This window comes from Pipra filicauda, unplaced genomic scaffold, assembly GCF_003945595.2.
Source record: "Pipra filicauda isolate LSUMZ 115617 unplaced genomic scaffold, ASM394559v2 scaffold66_size7647185_pilon, whole genome shotgun sequence".
Classification (NCBI taxonomy): Eukaryota; Metazoa; Chordata; class Aves; order Passeriformes; family Pipridae; genus Pipra; species Pipra filicauda.
In genome coordinates, this window is record NW_024104831.1 from 5,392,932 (window position 1) to 5,413,488 (window position 20,557).

General features: G+C 37.4%; 1 protein-coding gene across 3 annotated transcripts in view; it reads left to right on the forward strand.

Moving 5' to 3' along the window:
* The window catches only part of ICA1 (islet cell autoantigen 1), a 71,426-nt gene that overhangs the window by 34,889 nt on the left and 15,980 nt on the right, over positions 1-20,557 (forward strand). For all 3 annotated transcript variants that reach the window (XM_027749183.2, XM_027749184.2, XM_027749182.2), the window contains 3 exons: positions 11,019-11,144; positions 11,330-11,428; positions 18,993-19,087. In XM_027749183.2, the coding sequence (XP_027604984.1) occupies positions 11,019-11,144; positions 11,330-11,428; positions 18,993-19,087 (320 nt within the window). The remainder of the gene's footprint in view (positions 1-11,018; positions 11,145-11,329; positions 11,429-18,992; positions 19,088-20,557) is intronic.

Consider the following 20,557-nt stretch of genomic DNA (forward strand, 5'->3'; position numbering starts at 1 on the left):
TAGCTTTTGCACAGAACAAATAAACAGTGGCATTTTCTTGTAGTGCTGTGACCAGTGAAGACATCACAGGACATAGGGTTTGTTTGTGTTCCTATAAAATTGTCTAGTTGCCTTTTGAGCCAATGTAAATTCTGGCCATCCCAATGCATGGGTGTGATTAGAGAGCTGCCCTGCAGACACGGATGTTGTGTAAAGATCCACTGCCCTTGTGTTGTGTTCGAATGGCTGGTTTGGTATAACGACCTCTGGTTCCTGTGTTGGCCAAAGTCTGGTCTTTTACAACTTGTGTATATGTCGTATGATGGCTATCCTTAATATTCCTTCTTACTTATCTCTTTCTTCTGGGCTGAAAAACCCTAATCTGTCATTGTTTTTACAGAAAAGAATTTACATATTTGGTCAGACATTTTGTTCTTGCCTGCCTTTTTTTCCCCATTGTTGAGCCGGAACTGAAATGCTTTTGCAGATCCAACTTGGCTTTAGGTGGAAGCAAAACACAGAGTGAAAAAAAAAATCATGTCCCTGTATAATATTTATGGAATCACATGCATAATGTGAGGACGTTCTCATTTTTCCTTATCCTTAAAGAGACACAAGAGAGTTGGAAAAGATACATTATAAAACAGCAGGAATAAACACAAGGTTAGGAAGGAAGTGATGCAGTAGAGAAAAGAAGAGAGAAAGGAGTAAGATAAATGTCTATGTGTCTGCATAAAGGAGAGAGAGAGAGCTGTTCAATTTCTGTGATAGCCATCATTGAATATATCAGAAGATGGTACAGCCAACCTTTGTTTTTTGGAGGAGGGAAAAAAAGCAAGAATATTCAAGCCAGCCATAACCTTATATCCTCACAGGGTTCGGAGAATTGCTCACATCTGCTGACTGTCAGTGGTTATGAAGTAAGCAGTTCTGACCATGGCTTACTCATTACTGCCAGGCTGGAGTTACGTGGTATGCAAGCCAACAGGCTCAAGGCAGTAAAATTTTTACAGGCCAAATAGTGAAAACCTGAACAGGGAAATGTGGCATAAATGTGACACAAAGCAAATCTCATATTCTACTGAAAAAAAAAATAAAATCTAGAGAAGTCCTGGTGCATGTCCACGACCTGGCCATTTGGTAGATATAATATTTGTGTATCTTATAGAAAACAATCCTCTATTGAGATTTAAAAATAGTAGTAGTTAATTCAACATATTTTCTTACCTTAGATTTTTCTATTTCTGTTAAAGAAAAAAAAGGCAGCAATGCTCATTAGCACATTGCTCTTTAACATGGCATTCTCCTTGACTCAGGACCATAGACATGGATTTCAAACAGGAAGAAAAAAGCAGGCGTCAGACCCAAAGTACTGAGAAGATAATGACAGAGCTAGAAATTAGGACAAAGATACCCATCCAGGAATAAATAGAACATGAGACTCTGTGGTCAAAGAAGAGAACAGAGAATGGTAGTTGTACTTTGCTCAGGATATATTTGTATCCTGAGCACAATGACCACATCTTTATTGTCTGGAGATACAAACAACAAAACAGTGTATGTTTGAAGTTCTAGATTAAAGAGTTCTTTTGTGTATTTAATAGCAATTTAATCTCTTTTGTATATTTAATTCTTTTCTCTCAGGCAGCAAATTGCTAATTGCAGCTCTGCAACTACAGTTGAAAGCTTTCTGCAACAGATTTTGTGAAGATCTGTAAAGATGTAGCTTAGCTGTCAGCCAGTGGTGTCTCTTGGTGCAGTTTGAGTGAGCACAGATCACAGTCCACATCTCTGGATTGAAAAACTAGATAGATAGAGAGAGAGGATCAAAAAGTAAGATGTAATGTGAGGAGCAGAGGAAGCTACTTAAGATGAGGTGTTTCTGTCATTCAACAAAGAAGATGAAAAGTTGGCTTGGCTATGGCACACACATAAGCTCCTGAGATTCTTCAGTCTTCTCATCAGCAGTTTATCAAGAATCATGGCTTGGAAGCTTATACTGCATGAATTCAAATAATAAATAAGGCACGTATTTAAATACTCATGGTTGTTATTAGCAATAAAGGAGATTTTTTTTTCCTGGAATTTGGTTAGGATTTATCAAGCATGACTTCAGGCATGTGTTGTGTAGCTGGTGGATGAGAGGCTGGACATGAGCTTGCAATGTGAGCTCCCAGAAAGCCAGTTGTGTCCTGGGCTGCATCAAAAGCAGCGTGGCCAGTGGGTCAAGAGAGGTGATTCTGCCCCTCTACTTCTCTCCGATGAGCCCATTCCTGGAGTATTGTGTCCACCTCTGAGGCCCCCAGCACAACAAGGATGCAGGCCTGTTGGAGTGAGTCCAGAGAAGGACCACAAAGATGATCAGAGTATTGCAGCACCTCTCCTATGAAGACAGACTGGGAGAGTTGGGGTTGTTCAGTCTGGGAAAGAGACTTGTTCAGTCTGGGGAAGAGAAGGTTCCAGGGAAGCCTTATAGCACCTTCCAGTACTTAAAGGGGGCATGTTAGAGGCAGAAGTAAGAACTGTCTGAGTATGATCACTTTTCTGATGAAAAAATAATTAACCCCCCAGTTGTTCTATAGCATAATACAGTATCACAGGCAGAAATGGGAATAGAACACAAAAATCATTCTTTTTCCAACTCCATGAAATTAATAGGAATAATTCCGTTGCACTATCAGTTGCATGCTGCATACTAATTTAGAGCTGTACCTTATATCAGAGCTATCATATGTCAGTATAAAGTGTCCGTGTGAAATTTAGTTCTGTTATCCTTTCCTTTCCTGATATGCAAATATTCTCCAGTCTATAGCATTTGTATTAGCCTTTCCTGAGGGGAACAGAAGGAAAAGGGGGAGAGTAGTTTAAAATCCTGTGGCCTTACCCCTACAAAATTGAAAAAATTGCACCTCACAAGACTTGGAATTTTATGTAGAAGAGTTCAATTTTATTTTCACGCCACTAAGCATATATTTTAATTGTAAATGACTATAATAAGAAGGAAAACTTTGAAACCCATCAAACTCAAAGCAAGAACACAGCTGAAGTTTGCTTGAATGTGTTATATCCAGACACCCAGTGGCAGGTCTAATGTTTCTTTAGCTGGTAGATGTTGAAATAGAAAACTATAGTAAAGCTGCATGTGTGTGCACATGGGTGTACAGCACAATGGGGCTTTAAGGGATCTGCACCACACAACTGGCAGAATGGTGCAGGCTGTTCACAGTCATGTTTGCAAGACAGGGATCTTTAGTTGGTGTATTTTGCAAAATGGAACAAGTGGCTGCTATAATGTTATAATGTTCTGGTGGGTTAGACTCCACTATCCCAGGGTCGAGTCACTCACCTGTGTAGATACCCAGTAAGGGCTTGTTTTCCCTGTGCAATCTTAATTTAAGACCCCTCTCCTTCAAACAGTTGGGCTTGTGCTTAAGTGTTCTGTAACTCTAGAGGCAGCCCTCTATTCAGTGCTTTTTGGTTTTGAGGTCTCATTGAATCTTCAGGAACTCCTGTAATACAAATGTTAAATAATAATGAACAATACTATTGAAATCAAAGGAAATAGTCACATATTCAAATGAAAATGTGAGCTATCATCAGAAGCTATTGTTCTTGTGTGTGAATTAGAACTATTACAACTATTATTTAATATCCTATTGTGATTGCAGAGGTAGATGAAAAATCTCGTTTTGGACTGAACTCTTTTTTTTTTTGAGAAGGAAAACTGAGTGTAATTTTCTATCGTGAATTCAGATATGGTAGGATTGTGAAAGTAGATAAATTGTAGCAGGTTTGAGTGATGAAGCTGGTATGAAAGCTGCTGGCTTTGGGGGAATGACATTTTGGTTCTAATGTGACTTTTTACTAGTTCTTTTCTCTACACCCCTTCATCATGGGGTAAGGAGAGGAAAATACATGCTTAAATCATGGAGATTTGATGGTTCTGACTAGAAACAAAAATGTTGTTAAATGAAAAAATCTTTTTATCAATGTGTACTGACTTTATGGTCATTCTTTCTGTAGACAGTTGATGTTTCACTTTGAGTTGTCTGGCAGAGAAACATGATTGTTCTGGTCTCAGTAAATACAGTGAAATACAACCACTGTTATACTAATCCATATTAAGCTGCATTTGTCTGTATTCTGTTATGGAGCAGTATAGTATTGGGTTATGTTGGATATCTCTGTGTGTCAATTGAATATTTCATTTGTTCCTCACCATTAATGTTTCAGCCATTACAAAAATTGTCTTTGGTGGCTGAAACGACTTTGTGCTATCTTGTATCTTGTGATAGATTTGCCTGGTTGAAGTTGGTATATAACACCACTTTGGGATATCAGAAAATTGTATCGTTTTCCTTTCCTGAATCTTTATCTCTTGCAATGCAACTGACCTAATACATCTTTAATTCAGTTTTCACCTCTCTACTGTCTTCCCACATGAATTTGCCAATACATTTAAGCTATGTCAAAACAGGACATATTTTCAACAGCCATTTCAAAGTGTTATTTGCTTGTACCTCTGTAACAACTGGATATCTGAGTCATAGGTAGCAGCTCCACTCTGCACTCTGCTAGGTTTGCACAGGAAAAAAAGAAGGTGGCAGTCTGTAGAGCAGGTTTCTCCTGTCCTCATTCAGACATAAATTCTTATTCAAAGCAGACCTATCAATTGTTCTTCTGTGGAAGAAAGGCAGACAGTACTTTTCATAGGATCATGGAACAGTTTGAGTTGGAAGGGACCTTAAAGATCATCAAGGTCCATGGGCAGAGACACCTTCCACTAGAAAGTATTTTGTTGATTTCCAGAGTGAGACTAGTAGACATTTAATGGTAATTAAGTCCTTTATGTGAATTGCACCATGACGTGAAATTCGCTTAATCAGGCTTAATAGAGCAAAGTGCATGGGGATGTTTGCACAAGCACAGACTTTCATAATTAAGTTCCAAAATGGCGAATTTAAGAAGTATATTATTGGAACTTATTCTACACTAAGGTTATCTTAATTCAGATCTCAAGAACAGTTTCATTTCTTGAACAAATGTGATGTACATCTGCTGAGTTTCAGACTTAAAAGATATTATTGGATCTGTTTATACTGTCCAGGTAGTTTTCCTTTTTAGCTCGGCATTGCTTGCTTTATAAATTTCATCTCCTAAAATTAATGTATTTCTCATCAGATCATAAATGAAGAATTTAATAACCAGACCTGAAGCAGATGAACAGAAGTATGCCACCTCTTCTTTAACCCTTATTCTTATGTGTTATTCTTGCAAATTGATAGAGCAGAGATTAATGAATGCAATAAATACTGTTCCAACCCAAGGGAACAGTTGAGTTAAAGTATAGTCTGCAAAATGTAGAACATACGATACACTAAATGTAGAAAATACCATACACTGAAATCAGGTTTCATACTGTGCAAGATGTTGGAAGTCCTTACATTACACATGGAAAAGTTTAGTTGCAGGCATTATTTTGTATAAAACACTACCTTTTCTTGTTCTCTGACTATGCATCATCAATCTTGAATTAAAAAAAAAGGGGGAAAATAAATCAGAAAGGACTTAGATATGCTTGTGTAAAAGTGTAATGAGCACTCCTTGTCAAAACACCGCTCAAGCTGTGAAGTTACTACAGTTTCATGGTTTCAGTGCTATATGCAGAAATCCTGTAAAATACACTCTACGCTAAATACTTGTTCCTCAAACTACAGCCTACTTGAGTTTGACTTCATTTTCATGTAGTCTTTACAACTATCAGGTATGCCAGAAGGTGCTATGCTTATTTAATGCAGAGATTTGTGCTGATTCCATCTGCTGGTAGAGTTTACCCAGAGCCCCCAGTAGGAAGATTTGCTATATTCCAGGTGTTTTTCCCTCTTGATTTCCTTACCCTCCTCCTTCCAGCCTGTACACATGCTGTGCATGCTTTTCAGCTCAAATAAAGAGAGGCTGGGTGACAAATTAGACTGAAAGCATTTGTTTCTGCTTCTATGCTGGAAATGCTGAGACAAAAATATACTGTATGTAAAGTGAGTTAGTGCATTTATCTGACATAAGTTAATTTTAGAGATGATGCTTCACCAGCTGAATCATCCCTGAAATTAGGCTACTACTGAAAATAAATTTTGCATTTTATAGGAGACTAAAAGAAAGTAATAACACAGATATACTGTAGAGGACATAAAGATTCCTTGAAAATACATGACAAATCTGTATTTTAGTAACAACATACCGAATAGGTTTTTTAACTGGGTCTAAATACTATTTTGGTTTTGTTAGCATGCTTGAAGATTAGGATTTTTCTGTTTGAATGTAGGTTTCCAACATACCTTCTGGAAGGCAGCTCTGTGGAGAAGGACATGGGGACCCAGTGGACAACAAGCTGTCCATGAGCCAGCAGTGTGCCTTTGTGGCCAAGGCCAATGGTGTTCTAGTGTGCTTTAGGAAGAGCATTGTCAGCAGGTCAAGGGAGGTGATCCTGCATCCTAATGAGGCTGCACTTGGAGTGCTGTGTCCAGTTCTGGGCTCCTCAGTACAAGAGAGACACGGAACTCCTGGAGTGGGTCCACTGGAGGGCTACAAAGATCCTCTAATGAGAATAGGCTGGGAGATTTGAGCCTGTTCAGTCTCAAGAAGAGATGACTGAGAGGCGACCTCATCAATGTCTATAAGTGTCTGAAGGGAGAGTGTCAAGAGGATCAAGCCAGGCTCTTCCCAGTGGTGCCAAGCAATAGGACAAGAGGGAACAGGCAGAAACTGATGCACAGGAAGTTCCACCTGCATATGAGGAAGAATGTCTTTACTGTGTGGGTGACCGAGCACTGGAACAGATTGCCCAGAGAGGTTGTGGAGTCTCCCTCGCTGGAGATGTTCCAGAACTGTCTGAAGACAATTCTGTGCCCTGTGCTCTAGGATGGCCTGATTGAGCAGGGAGGTTGGACCATATGATCCACTGTGATCCCTTCCAAACTGACTCATTCTGTGATTCTGCCTAGGAACCTGTGTTAGCAACTATTTGCTCTTACAATCAAGCATTCTAGAGTCTGACTTCTGAGCCCTCAAGATTTAGGATTTTAGTATTTATTTGCTTACTTATATATTCTTTCGTAATTATTTCAGTTTTATCTGACATCTGATAATTTATCAAGCTATTGCTTTAATAAGATATTGCTTTCCAAATTTGTTTTCATATGTGCTCTCCATCAATATTGTACTTAGATGTTTGCATTGGGAAATTAAAAGCAGGTTGCTGCTTAGAAAAAGACGAAGAGTAATAATCTTTTTTATGTCAATGGTATCGTAAGATTTTCTTGTACAGCATAAACCTCACATCTGGCACCTACAGTTTCAGATGCGTAGAAGCTCTTTCATCATAAAATGTTCAAGTTTTGTTTGGATCATGGCAGTTCTCTTACAGTCAGTAAAATCCTGTTGGTTTGCAGACCAGGATTTTCAAGAAATTTTGTATGTTCAGCTTTAATGAACTTAAATATATGAATAAAAATTTAGACCACAATGATGTCCTGTTTCTCATGTCTTAGGGAGTAATTGCAGAGAAAGGAGAAGATTAGTATGTATTATATCAGCTTTCCCTTGAGTAGAAAACCAAAGGTTCATTCTGATAACTTGTGTGGTATTAAGTAGATTATGCTTTGTAAGCATTAAGGTTTTATACCTAATTCCTGAAGCCACAAGTAATCTTAAAAGATGTCTAATAATAATTTGAATTGAAAATGCATTTATCGGCACAGGTAAAAGGCAAAAGGTCATGCTGATGTAGTACATGGTGTTCCTTCTTGGTTGTCCTGCACTGCTGCTGAAAAAAGACTTCTGCTCAATAAACTCTCAGTATATGGAAAAAAACCAAGAGCATCCTTCAGTTAATAGGTCCCATAGTATTGCATATTTAATGGTTGGCAAGAGAAATATGTGACATTTGGTAATACAGCATTAAGTATTTTGAATCATCTGTGTGAGCATGACAAACATATGGGTTTGTATTCCACGTTGTGTTGTGGGTCACCTCTTTCTCTGTATGAATGCTCTAGCTCTTAAAAGAGACACTAATTACATGTGCAGTTAAGATAAATGCTGACATTTTTCCTTGCTAGATTCCCTGAAGAATGTATGCAGGAAGACAGCAACTCAAACTTTATAGGTGTTTTTATTTTATGGTCTTTTTTCTCCTTTTTTAAGGAGTTGGAGACATGAGGTAGACCCAAATCCCAGTCTGTTGTATAAATCTTGTGCAGTGCAGACTGGCAATTGTAGAAATTAGTAACTACATTTACTAGTACTTTTTTTTTTCCTTGTGGCTCACCATCTCTGACAGAGTATTTATATTCCCCAGAACTAACATTCTTTGCTTACTTGGACTTTCAGTCTACCAAGCCACAGCTGTTCTTACTGTGCTTTCACCAGTGCTGTGATATACTGAGTAGGAAAGGGATTTTGATCTCAACTGCACCATTGTAAAATATAGTTTTATATGTGACATGCTTTCATTGACATCAGTTGAATTTCTGTGGATTTTCATGGCTATAAGCAAGATTAGTTTTTTCAAAGCCCTACAACATCTCTTACTTAAATCCCTACCTGTTGTAGCAATTCTTTCTGGCAAAAATTGCAGGTAATCTCACATTTAGATTTCAGTTAAAAGTTCCTTTTTGCACAGGCCCATGATTTTCTTCACAACTCTCCTTTTTAGGCTGAAGCTGTAAATCCCTGCTCTCAGACACTTGCAGCTAAAGCAAATAAGGGATTTGAGAACCTAGCAGGACCAATGTGTTTATCCAGCACTGGATAAAGCTTCTACACTCCTTCTGCCACTGCTCCCATCTTCCTCCATTGCTGCTTAATTTTGGAGGCCCACAAGCTCTTTTTCCACCTGCTGTTTTGACTAGACAGTTCTGCATGGATGGCAGTCCTGGCATCAATAGCATGGTGCCTTGCTTGGGCACAGGCTAAAAGTAGTGTAGCATTCCTCAAGGATCAAAAATTAAGAGGCAGCCTCAACTCATACCTCTGTAGTTCCAGCTGGGTAAGGCTTTTCACAAAACATACTTTCTAGGGAGATATCTTGGCAGTAGCGGCTCGTGGTTTTTTATATCATAGCTTAGCATTTGTCATGCTTGCCTAAGAAGTGGAACCCATGGGAGTAATTTCCTTCTTCCTGAGGGAATTTAAATCTGTCTCAACCTCACCAAAGCATCTCCTAACTACCCAAGAACTCTTCCATCTCTGGACACCCCTCTTTTTTTGGAACTCTTCAACATGCAAAAACAACAAAACAAGTCATCAGTAAGATGTTGTAGTTGTGTAGTTAGAGGACTGGATCAGGTCAGAAGTTTGAGATGTAGTTGTTACTACTAGAACTCAAGATTTTTTCCTTGATTATTTTGTGTAATATGTGGAGTTATCCTGGAAGGCTTCCTCATCTAGATGAATACACTAACCACAAAGCTATTTTGTAAAGGTAGAGTAGCACTGCTATTTATTAAAAAAAAAAAAAAAGTTGGGTTTTTTTTTGCTGGGCATCATTCTTTTCTACAATTAAAATCTCACCTGTAAAATTCTGCATTTATGAGAAATTTTGAATTGTGATAGTTTCTTCCTTATGAACAGATCAGGCCAATGTGCAATATTGCTCATGCAAAGCCAACCTGATCAGTGAAATAAAGTTGCCACTTATCTAGCAACCCAAGAGTCCCACAATTTTTATGAATAGGTCATGTAATGAATTTGTGATGCAGATCTTTGGCTCATTTTCTACCTGGTTGGAGGTCTCATATACTCGAAGTGAGTTTGGGAAAATAAGAATAGAAATATGGTGACCATAACATTTCAGATTGCGTTATGAGATAGGCATTTGTTCTTACTGCACGGGGAGCACAGGCACTTGCTGCAAAGTTCCAGATTCAGTTCTGAAGATCAGGAGCATACAAGTTTGTCAAATCCTTGATTGAGTCTGCATATTCTGAATTAAATGAGTTTACTCTGAGAGTTGGGCCAGGAAAGGAAAGGAAATGTGTAATTTACATTCAGTAGTTTGTTTCCACTGTGAAACGTTTTATTTTGGGGGTAAACATTTTGTTGTAACTGTGAAAAAGTTATAGGACATTCAAAATGTTTTGTGATTTGATTGTTTCCCATTTCCTTGGAAGAAAAAGATAACAAAATTTGTTTACAGAGTTTCAACAAATTTCGTTTGTTAATATAGTATTCAGGTAGGGCACAAAGCTGTCATAAAAATGGGGAATCCTGGGTACAAAACACTTACATCAACTTTCTACCCTGACACCTGATCATGATCAGTATTGTTGTCAAGCATGTACAGTTTGTGTAACAGGGTGTTACACATGTTCTTAAAGTACATGTGTACATACTTAACAGGTGGTAGAAAAACAATTTGAAAAACTAAACCCCTTCCAAACTGAAATTGTTAGTTCCTAAGAAAAGGGGACTTGGTATTTTTCTCATAGGAATAAACAGGAAAGGCACTCCCATTTTAGGAGGAAAACTTTAATGAGTGAAATTTTTGTAACAGATATTGAAGTGCTATATCATCAGCAAGAGTTGCAGATGGACTTTAAAGTTTGTCACTGTAATTTGTCTCTTATTGTAGGTACGTAGAGATGTCTCTGATTGTGCACCTTTCTGTTATGCAGTAAACTTTTAGTCCTGATTTTGTTTATCAGGCTTTGTGTTGGTATTTCTTGAAATACCAATATGAATACGTTTTCCAAGTGTTCTTAGTATATATTTTATACTAATATCCATCATACAAACAGGGGGTAGAAAATAACATTTCTTCACTGAATATATGACAAAAAGTAATAATACAGAAGATAGTAAGAGTCATATTTTAGCACATATCAGCCTGCCATATCTTAATTTCAGTGGGATTGATGAAAATAGAAGTTGCAATCGAGTCTGTTCAGTTATCTGATTTCCTTAAGAGTTGTATTAGCTTTCTCTTTCATTAAAAATGGAGAAAAAATTCACTACATAAAAAATTGTCCCTTTGTTTGAAGGTTCAAGCACAAGTGCGACATGCAAAACTCAACTTTGACAAACTGAAGACTGATGTCTGTCAAAAAGTGGATCTTTTGGGAGCAAGCAGATGCAACCTCCTTTCTCATGTGTTAACAACATATCAGGTATCGAAGGAAAATTATGACCTCCAAAAGAAAGATCCTGTTAAAATGTTTTTTTTAAGAAGTTACCATGGCAATATTCAACTGTAAGAATATGTAACTATTATTGAAGGGAAAATGTGAAATTTGCACCAAAACAGATTTGTATTAAAGTTAACATTGCATTGAAATTTTATCCTACCTTGCAGACAACACTGCTTCATTTTTGGGAAAAAACTTCACACACGATGGCAGCCATCCATGAAAGTTTCAAAGGTTATCAGCCGTATGAATTCACTATGTTAAAGGTAAGTAATATATAGATATGTATGTTTGCCCCATGATAACAAATAAGATCATACAAGGATGTAGAAAGCACACATTGATATTGTGTCCATATATTGTCTGACAATTTATCCCTGTCTTGTCTTTTCATTTAATTAGTTTTTCTGTTTAATGTCCTTTTGACTAGTAGGTTCGAAAACTGCATGTACAGTGCAGCGACTAAGGAATATTTCAAAGAGAGACATTATTAAGGTCTGCACTTAATTATGTGTTTTAAATGCTAAGTGGGATTGTGTTTGATTTTTCCTAAGGAATTGTAAAATCCAGCAGAATTAGGGGTTTATGTTGCTCTCCAAAATCCCACAAATGAATTAATACTATTTTGCCTTTGCATCTGTTTTTAAAAACTCACACTCTTTAAGAACATATAATTGAACTGAATATGAGTAAGTGGATCTCAGGGTTCCCATAGTTTTACTCACTTTTGAACCCTTTACTGGAAAATACTGTTTTGCTTGACTAGTGGTATTTGCTGATCCTTTGTAATCTTTGAATATGGCATATGTGCAATATCTGATGGAAGTCTGAGATCAGAGTTTTGTGAAGTATCTAATGATAATCACAAAGCATTGTGTATTTTCCTGGTCAGGCCTGTCCCTGCATATGAAGTTGCTTTGTGTGTTGCAATTCGAGGTTCACTAGAGGAATGGAAAAACAGTGGAAAATTCTGTGAACCTTCCTCATAGATGTATTTGTCCTGTAGTTATTTTGGGCAATGAAACAACTATGTGATTGGCCAATACTATTTGCATGGGAGAAAAATAGCATATGTCTGACAGAGGTCTGATGGAAGGGTTACCTTTGGGAAGAGAGTGAGGAATGAACAGTATGTGGCAAAGACACTCTTTGCTTGGAGAGACAATGCACTTTGAAAGTGATTACAAGTCATAGCCTCAATCCCTGAAATGCATGTGCATATGACATGTACAAGTAGAAGTTGGGCTGTGTTCTGCTATATAGCCTGTGGCTACCTCAGAGCTCTTGGAAAAGAATCACCTGAAGGTTTAAGGTGTAATTCACCCCAGAATACCAAACTTGTCTATACATGACTGCTGTGTTTAAAGATGTTTTCTAGAATGTGTGTTGGGAGGGAGCACTTTCTGAACTTTGAAGTGCATAAAGAGCTTGTGGAGACTGTTACTTCTGCAGCTTGAAACACCACAGCAAACCAACCAACCAAATTTCAAGCTCAATCTTTCCTGGTTGAGGACAAAAATAAAAGGAGATTTTGTGTTATCCAGCCTCTGAAGAATCCTGTCTTGCAGGAAAAGTCCTCATTTGCTATGAAGTTAACATAACTTTAAGATTCTTTCTTGCATAGTCCACATCACAGAAGATGGGTTTTAGCCTGAGTTTATGTCCAGATTTCAACAGGAGACAGTTGGGCACAGCTATCTTGCCATTGCTAGTAATTACCTTTAGACTTACCCATTCAACACCAAACCAGAGAAGAAAGTACCCTTTACTTCCCCACTGTTGCTTCCCATTGCAGCCTGGGTTTAGCATGGCCAGAGTCCTGCTCAGGAGCCTGGGCACTGTGCTAATGGGCTGTTCTCATAACTTCCCCATGTTAAAAGGTTTCTGAGGAATTTTCCATGTCTGCTTTGATACAAAGCTATTCCTGTCTAATTTGTGTAGGTAGCCTGTATTGTTGCTGGGTATTTATTCTTTATTCTCTTTCATATCTAAAAATATTATTTGAACAGGCCATAAGATATTTCAAGACGTATAGTAACATTTGCATACCTTGGAGGGAAACTTGTACAGAAAATGCACCCATTCTGGAGTGCAAAGTACCCTTGTGACGGAGGATGAGAAACATGTGGGGATGCTTGTTATCTTTTGAATTTCCTCCTGTGAAACATTTCAGTACAATCTAACTTTGAAATTAGGTTGGGAATCTATGATGAAAAAATACCGTCTATATTGAGTCCACATGTAACAAGCACTCCCTTGAAGTATCTGCAAAAATGGTTGTGAATATTGTAGTGTGTTTAGGAGGCAGCCTAACTTTGTTATGAGAATCTTAACCATTTTTGTTGCTGGCCTCCTGCACTGAAAGATGTGATTTCCTGTTTTTGCGGTGATATGTATGTGATAAATGATGCTAATCAGGAGGTAGTTTTATACTACAAAATTTCATGTAAGTCTATGCTTTCAGAAAACAAATATTTGGGAATAAGACTATGTTACTGGCTTTCAGTATCAGTTAATTTCTTTCAGTCTCTAGAATGTGGGATTGTCTTCTATACTAGAGTCTTCCCCATGATCTCTTTGTCCCAACTGTTAGTTTCTGTTTGTGTACATTAAATGATTGCTAAGGAGATTAAATCAAAATCTGGTGGTTGCATCAGGTGAGATTGTGCAGCCTAAGAGAATAGATGTCTGCTGCTACTTCAGGTGCATTACTAGAGTAAGTCATCTCACCTCTACTTGTCACTTCTGAAGGTGTGGGACTCCCATGAGTCCCATCTCTCCTCTGCTAGACCTGGGTGTGGAATAACAACAGATGATTATGGTTAGGGAACTGACCCCTACTAGTCATATCATATGTTCATGCCAGAGTAACTATATATTAAAGAAGGAGCTGCAAGCTAATTCTGCATTGAGATTAATTTTTAATGAAGTATAATAAATGGCTATGGCTGATCTAGGATAGTATAGTTTCTGATGGACAAACTTTCAGTCTAAAAATGTACCCAATGAAGTTGCCATGTCTGTTGTTGACTTTACGCATTAAAATATACAATCAGAATATATAATTGCTTAAAATACACTCAGTGTGCCCATTTCTACATTTAATTGAGATTTACCTGTGGTACTTGTTCTTGCATGAACTGCTACATTTTACCCCTTTTAGAATATTTTTTCCTGTCTTATATCATAAAAGGGATCCTTCTTAAAAGAAAATTCTGAATTAAATGTTTGCAAATAATTTTTGTCTTTTATGATTCCATAAAGGACAAAATTTTGCTCATACAAGTGATCCTTCTGAATTAAACTAAGCATATATGCATGTAGGATTAGCATTTTACATTAAAACAAGAAATTAAGTAAACTGTTAATATTTGACTTAGATGTAGACTGTCTTACTGAAAAATTAAGAGGTGCTATGTACTGGAAAATTGCTATTTGTATTTTGTAGTATAAATATATGTTCATGTACCGGGTTTACCTCAGGAAAGAGACTGGAATGCCTCTTGGGATTGTTTCTGGAAAGAAAACATTGTCTTTAGAGATGTTTGCCAAACTCCCTTAATGAAAAGCAGCCCATTTGTTTTCTTTGCTTCAGGGTATATGCTGAGAGTAGTATAATTGTGCTATTGCAGCTGTATTTCCCAACTGTGAGTTTTATGCTTGATGAAAGATGATTATTAATATGCTAACAACTCCATGTATAGTGATGTAAAAGTATCTGTTACTGTATCCATTGCTGTAATATTACAGATGATGGGCTGCTGTTTGGTAAAGCCTTCGAGGTATTGTTGTCTCAAAATTACTTATATCAAATGAATTCAAGTTTATTTCAGGGGCTACTTTTCATGAATAATACCTCTTTCTAATTTCTGTTACCATTTATTTGCCTTGGTTACTTAATAAATATATTTAGTTGCACTTTTTACATTTCAATGCTATAATACCTGAAGAGATCATACAAGGCTAGAAATAATAATAGGGGTGGTAAAGGAGTCAAAAGATGTAAATCTCAGTGCATCCATTTATTTCTGTTTAAAGTGGATTGCTGCTGCCTGTGCTCCTTACATGGTTTGGAGCACTCTGTCCAAACAGATGCTACGACACTGGTGCCTTCTGCTGACCTCTGCTGTAGTCTGGTATCCTTTTTTGTTTCTGTTCATCGCACCATGACTTTATTCATAGGCACGATTGGTTATGATTTTGTATCTCTAAGGGTTTTGGGAAGGTTTGGTATTTTTTTTCCCTGATGAATGTCCATGAAGAAATTTTGAGACTACCTGCTTTTCCACTTCCTTTTCAGCTCTCCCCAGAAATGAAATATATCCGAGTTTGTGTCGCCTCAGTGATGTTGCACTTCTTCATAAATGTTATGATGTCTTGGGGTGCATCCCTGGCTCCTGTAGCTGCCCTTAGCTGTGTTGCTTTGATTTTTTCTCAGTCAAGAGGTGCTTTAGTTGTCCAAGGCACTTGGGGGGAACTGTAGGCGAGCTGAGTGTGTTGTCAACACTGGTGATTTAACTGCAGAGGGCAGGTTTTGTGTGCAGTCCAGATGATCTTGGCTTGACTTGAAAGCAGCAGATGCAGGTGAAGGAATTTAGTCAGTCAGCCTCGGAATGGAGCCTGAGCTGGAACCAGAATTAACTCTACAAGGGACGAATCGCTTGTCAGCTTGGATATTTAGTCTGAGTACTGTGAGCAAGCAAAATATCACTGGATGACTTTTGGTGTTGGAGACAGAAAAGTTAGGCAGAGTGAATGACTGTGAACCTGCTCTGCTAGTGTGTACTGCCTTACTCTTATTTTTATAGTAAAAGAGAAATTATGGAAGCTAGGAAGATAGCTTTCTAAACATGCAAGGCTCCTACTTTAAGCCGCATACTGGCGTAGCTCACAACAAAATCCATGTTAGTTCATGTGAGCAGCCATAAGAGTGAAGCTACACATCTGTCTGCTCTGAGCAACAAAGTCAAGGATATGTCCTACTGAAATGTGATTGCTTTTGTTTGAACTCAGTCTGTGTCTTTACAATCCTGTGTAATCACTGCACTTTCTAGATTATGGAGCTTCTTGCCCTCTTCTAATGTAACCTGAAACAATTAAGGGAATATCATAGTTTGATTTTTATGCCTCCTGACAGTAGTGATCACATTTTTGTGGGTTCATGTTTAGAAAATGGTTGACAGTGTCCTTTTAACACTCAGTTTTATTTCATACCCATTCTCTATCTTTTTAAAATCTTTTTAAACGTGTACCTTGGTTTGTAGTGCACATCAAGATGTGGAGTAGAGAGAGGCAGGGGAGAGGAAAATAATTTCATTATTTGCTATCTGACTTTGAGGGAATAGTGTTGGAAGCAAATTCTTATATTGAATTATTGCATCAAAATACAGCTGCTGATTTTTAACAGTCGTATCATAATCTCCATTGAAACCAAAGCTGTATTTCAGAGCTGTGTTTATTTTTCTAATACAGGAAATAGTAACTGCCATTGTTATCATGCTGTTTCCTTCCCAAGGTACTTCTGAGCTCCACGTCTATGTGCTGTGTCCATGGCTTGATCACAGTCCTTTAAATATGGATTTCCTGAAACACTAATAAAGAAAGCATCATAAAGAAGGATGCTGATTTCCCTGTATTTTTCTTGGTGAAGATGTAGAATATTCTACTTCTGATAATTTTCTTTGAATTGTATAATTAGGCAGTGGTTGAAGTAGTTCTGTTCGTTGTTCAAAACCATTACAACCTTCCTGGGGCAGGCTCTGTGGTGCTATACTGGATGGCAGGCAGAGCACCCCAGCTGTTTCACCATTACCTCCTGATTATATAGTGGACTGTATGTCCTACTGTGAATGTGTCCAAGATGGTTCAAGTGCCCAAAGCAGTACAGTCCCCATAATGCAGAGGTGCTGTCTTTCTCTGCACTGCACTTTTGTGCAAGGAGTGTATATTTGTATGTTTTTGAACTCTAATCCAGGTCTTCTTGGAGTCAGTGGAATAATGCCCATCAATTTTAATAGTACGAGAAATGCACTCGAATCAATACCCAGTACAAATGCAGGTAAAAGGGTAACATTCATTCATAGGTGGTCTAGCTGAGCTGTCTAATGTCCTTATTCAGAATCCAAGAAGTAGGCTTACATGTAATTCTGGTTAACACTGTCACAGTGTCAAAAAAAAAGTGGCAACTCACAGAATAAGGTAAACTTTTTTAATACCTCTCTTTATTATTGCTGCTTTATGATCCCTCATCTTTTGACTGTGATGTCTGCATGCTAAGGGTGCTTATGACAAATTAATCAGCAGTTCTAGGTAGAATTAGCTTACTGAAAGGGGGGGGAAAAAAGCAACTTCAGTACAGGATAGATCCATAAGTTTGGTTTCTAAAACACTGAAGTGTAGATTTCCTCATACAGACAAGTACTGACCCAAGCAGAAACTGGAATGCCCCTTCTGGGGACTCCTCTGTCCTGGTTAACAGGACAGTGCACACAAGACCTGTAACATATCTGGGAATACTTTTATTGTGACAGATGGCCTGGGCACTCTAACTGTTATTCAACAGATTAGGCCACATTTTTTTCTTTGTTTTACAGTTCTCATGAAACATGCTATTGTTTTGTTCAAATTCCAGGTGAAAAACCACTACATTTTGTGTTTGTTAAGTTTTGCACAAAAAGTCACTTCTTTGTTTTACCCTTAGCTTTTTGGGGGGCAGAAGGAAAAGTTGGGGTGAGATGCACTACTATGACTATCAGCGTGACAAAAATAAATTTAATTACTAATGGTTGGGACTATTCACATGAAACATGATTTTATTTTTCAGAAACTGAGTTGGGCTTTGGAAAGAGGAAAATTTTTTCACCTTCAGAGCAAAACCATTTGATAGAAACAAATATTCACTTGATACCATCTGCTATTACTTAATTACTGTGTTCATTTTTTCAAATTTTCATACAGAATTCCTAATTAATGCATAACAGGGGCATCTGGTAGTGTATTTATCACTTGAAGAGTCAGTCTATAATGCTTTATGTGTTGGCCTATTCACTTGTTCTAATTTTGGTTATAAAAATGGTGACCGTGAAACTGCACATCATTGTCTTGTAGCACAGTTTTTCAGATTGCAAAAGGACAGTAGGGTTTCATAAGCCAGGGTTTCACACCTGGCTTCTATCAGACTAATCTTCCAAGGTTTTAACCCTTGTTTTCAGGTTCAGGATACAAGTAGTATCTTCTCACTACACTGTAATTGCCAAGTTTGTGTGAATAGTTGTGGAGGAAAAAAAGAGAATAAATAAGAAAAGAATCAGTACATGATGAACAAACAGATGTAAAGAATTATTTTTTCTCATATTTAAAAAACAAACACAAACAAAACAAAACAAACAAAAAAAAAAAAAAAAAAAAAACAAAAACCAAACCAAACAAACAAACAAACAAAAAACCAATAGGAGGAAAAAAAAAATCGAGAACAAGGAGGAAAAAAAGAGGCCAAACCCCAAAACAGCAAATAAACATGCTGTCGGTGCCTGCTTTGCACATACAATAGATGGTTTTACATAGAAATCTTTCAAATATTTACTGAGAAATACTGGAAACAGAACATGAATTTAGAAGTGGCTGTCACCTTCTTATACCAGGTGTGTTCACAGACTCGACTGAATATCTTCTGCATTTTTAATTTTGCTTCATTGAGTCAGATATAGCTCAAGACCATTCTTGCTAATTCCTGTTGGTTTTGTAATCTGATTTAGCCTTAAATGACACACTTTTGCTTCCCTGATTCTAGTTTGTTTTCTTCTCTTTGTTTATATTATGGTTATGGTCTAGAGCTTGCAAGATCCTGTGAATAAACTAACTGAAAAAGCAGAAAAGGAGGACCTGCAGATTGAAAGCACTAATTCAGTGGAAGATCAGCAGAGTCAGTAAGTCACGTCCTATATATTAAAATAATAATATTTTTGTTTATAATCTGCTTCGTGGTTGTTAAAGTCACCAAAAGTAAGTAGAAATATAAGTAGAATTGTAAGTAATTCTAAAATAAAATTAGAAATAGAAATATAGACACAGCCAATCTAATCCTACTAGTTAGCTCAATACAAGAATTTCTGAAATGTTGTAATGTGTGAAAACTAATTAACTTTATGGTGAAATTAAGAGCTTTAAAGACCCATTAAACCCTTACGTGTTTTTCATCTTTCCTAGCCTTTTTTTTATCAGCTTTTGCTTCATTTTTTCTTTATTAAAAGAAATGGTAAACAACTATACCTGGGAGAAGATATATGAGCTTTGTATTTCACCTTTCAGCAGCATCTCCTTTCTCCTGGGAATAGGATATAGATTACTGATTGCTCTGAGCAGCAATCAGTTTTTGTAATGTATACACCATCAGTTAGTAATCCAATGAAGCAGAAGGTACTTAGTATAAAATATATCTAAGTGAGCTGATGCTGTCAAGGTTTGAGTTACCTGTAACTCTGAGGTGAGAGAGACTTATGAATGGACTGCTATGGGGAGGGGAGAACAGGAGAACGGGAGAATGAGATGCGATCTCTCCCCTACCTGACCATCAGGATTCAGTTGCCAGAAGATGCAATGTTGATATAATCCTGCTGCCACCTGTTGTTTTGACTGTCCTTGCTTCAATGAAGTACCCAGCAAAGGATCAGTTGTCAAAAAGCAGAGAACAGCTTGACTGATTAGTGGATTTTGCTCAACTATTTATAATAATGGATTTTTAAAGAGTTCAGGTTTTCAGTCCTCTTTCTGGTTTAGATTCAGAACCACCGACCAAAACCAGTTTATAAATTGGTCAGATTTGGTGTTATTCAGATTAGAAAGGACTTGACCAAGTACCATTTGGCAGGTTGTTGTCTCCACAGCACTTCCCTTAAATCTGTTGCATCTCATGTGACAATAATAAAGAATGTAATAAATAACTGTTTTCCTCAATGTTGAATATAAAATTCTAGAATGAATGCATGATTTATGCAAGATATATATGTTGGCACCTACCAGCAAATGCATCAGATGCCATGTCATGGTTGCAAATGTTTTTATTTATGGATTATCTTTTACCTTGTCTGGCATAAACCTGAGGGGAAAAAATGTCACAATTTTGCTGTCTAAAATCATAAACAAACATCCAGGACTCTAGATGTTATACAAAACAAAGCTTTTAAAGTCCTCATTCACAGTAAACATTCATTATAATAGAATGTGGCCTGAATCTGATTTTTGTCTAACACAAGTCTAACCTCAAGAGCTTGGGAGGTGGCTCTTTCTGTCCTGTCACTAGAGATAGATAGGAGGAATGTGCCTACCCAGTCCTTTTCAGCACCCTATCAGCCTTGTGGCTACTTCATTCCCAACTCCTTGAATGGCTTTACACAAAG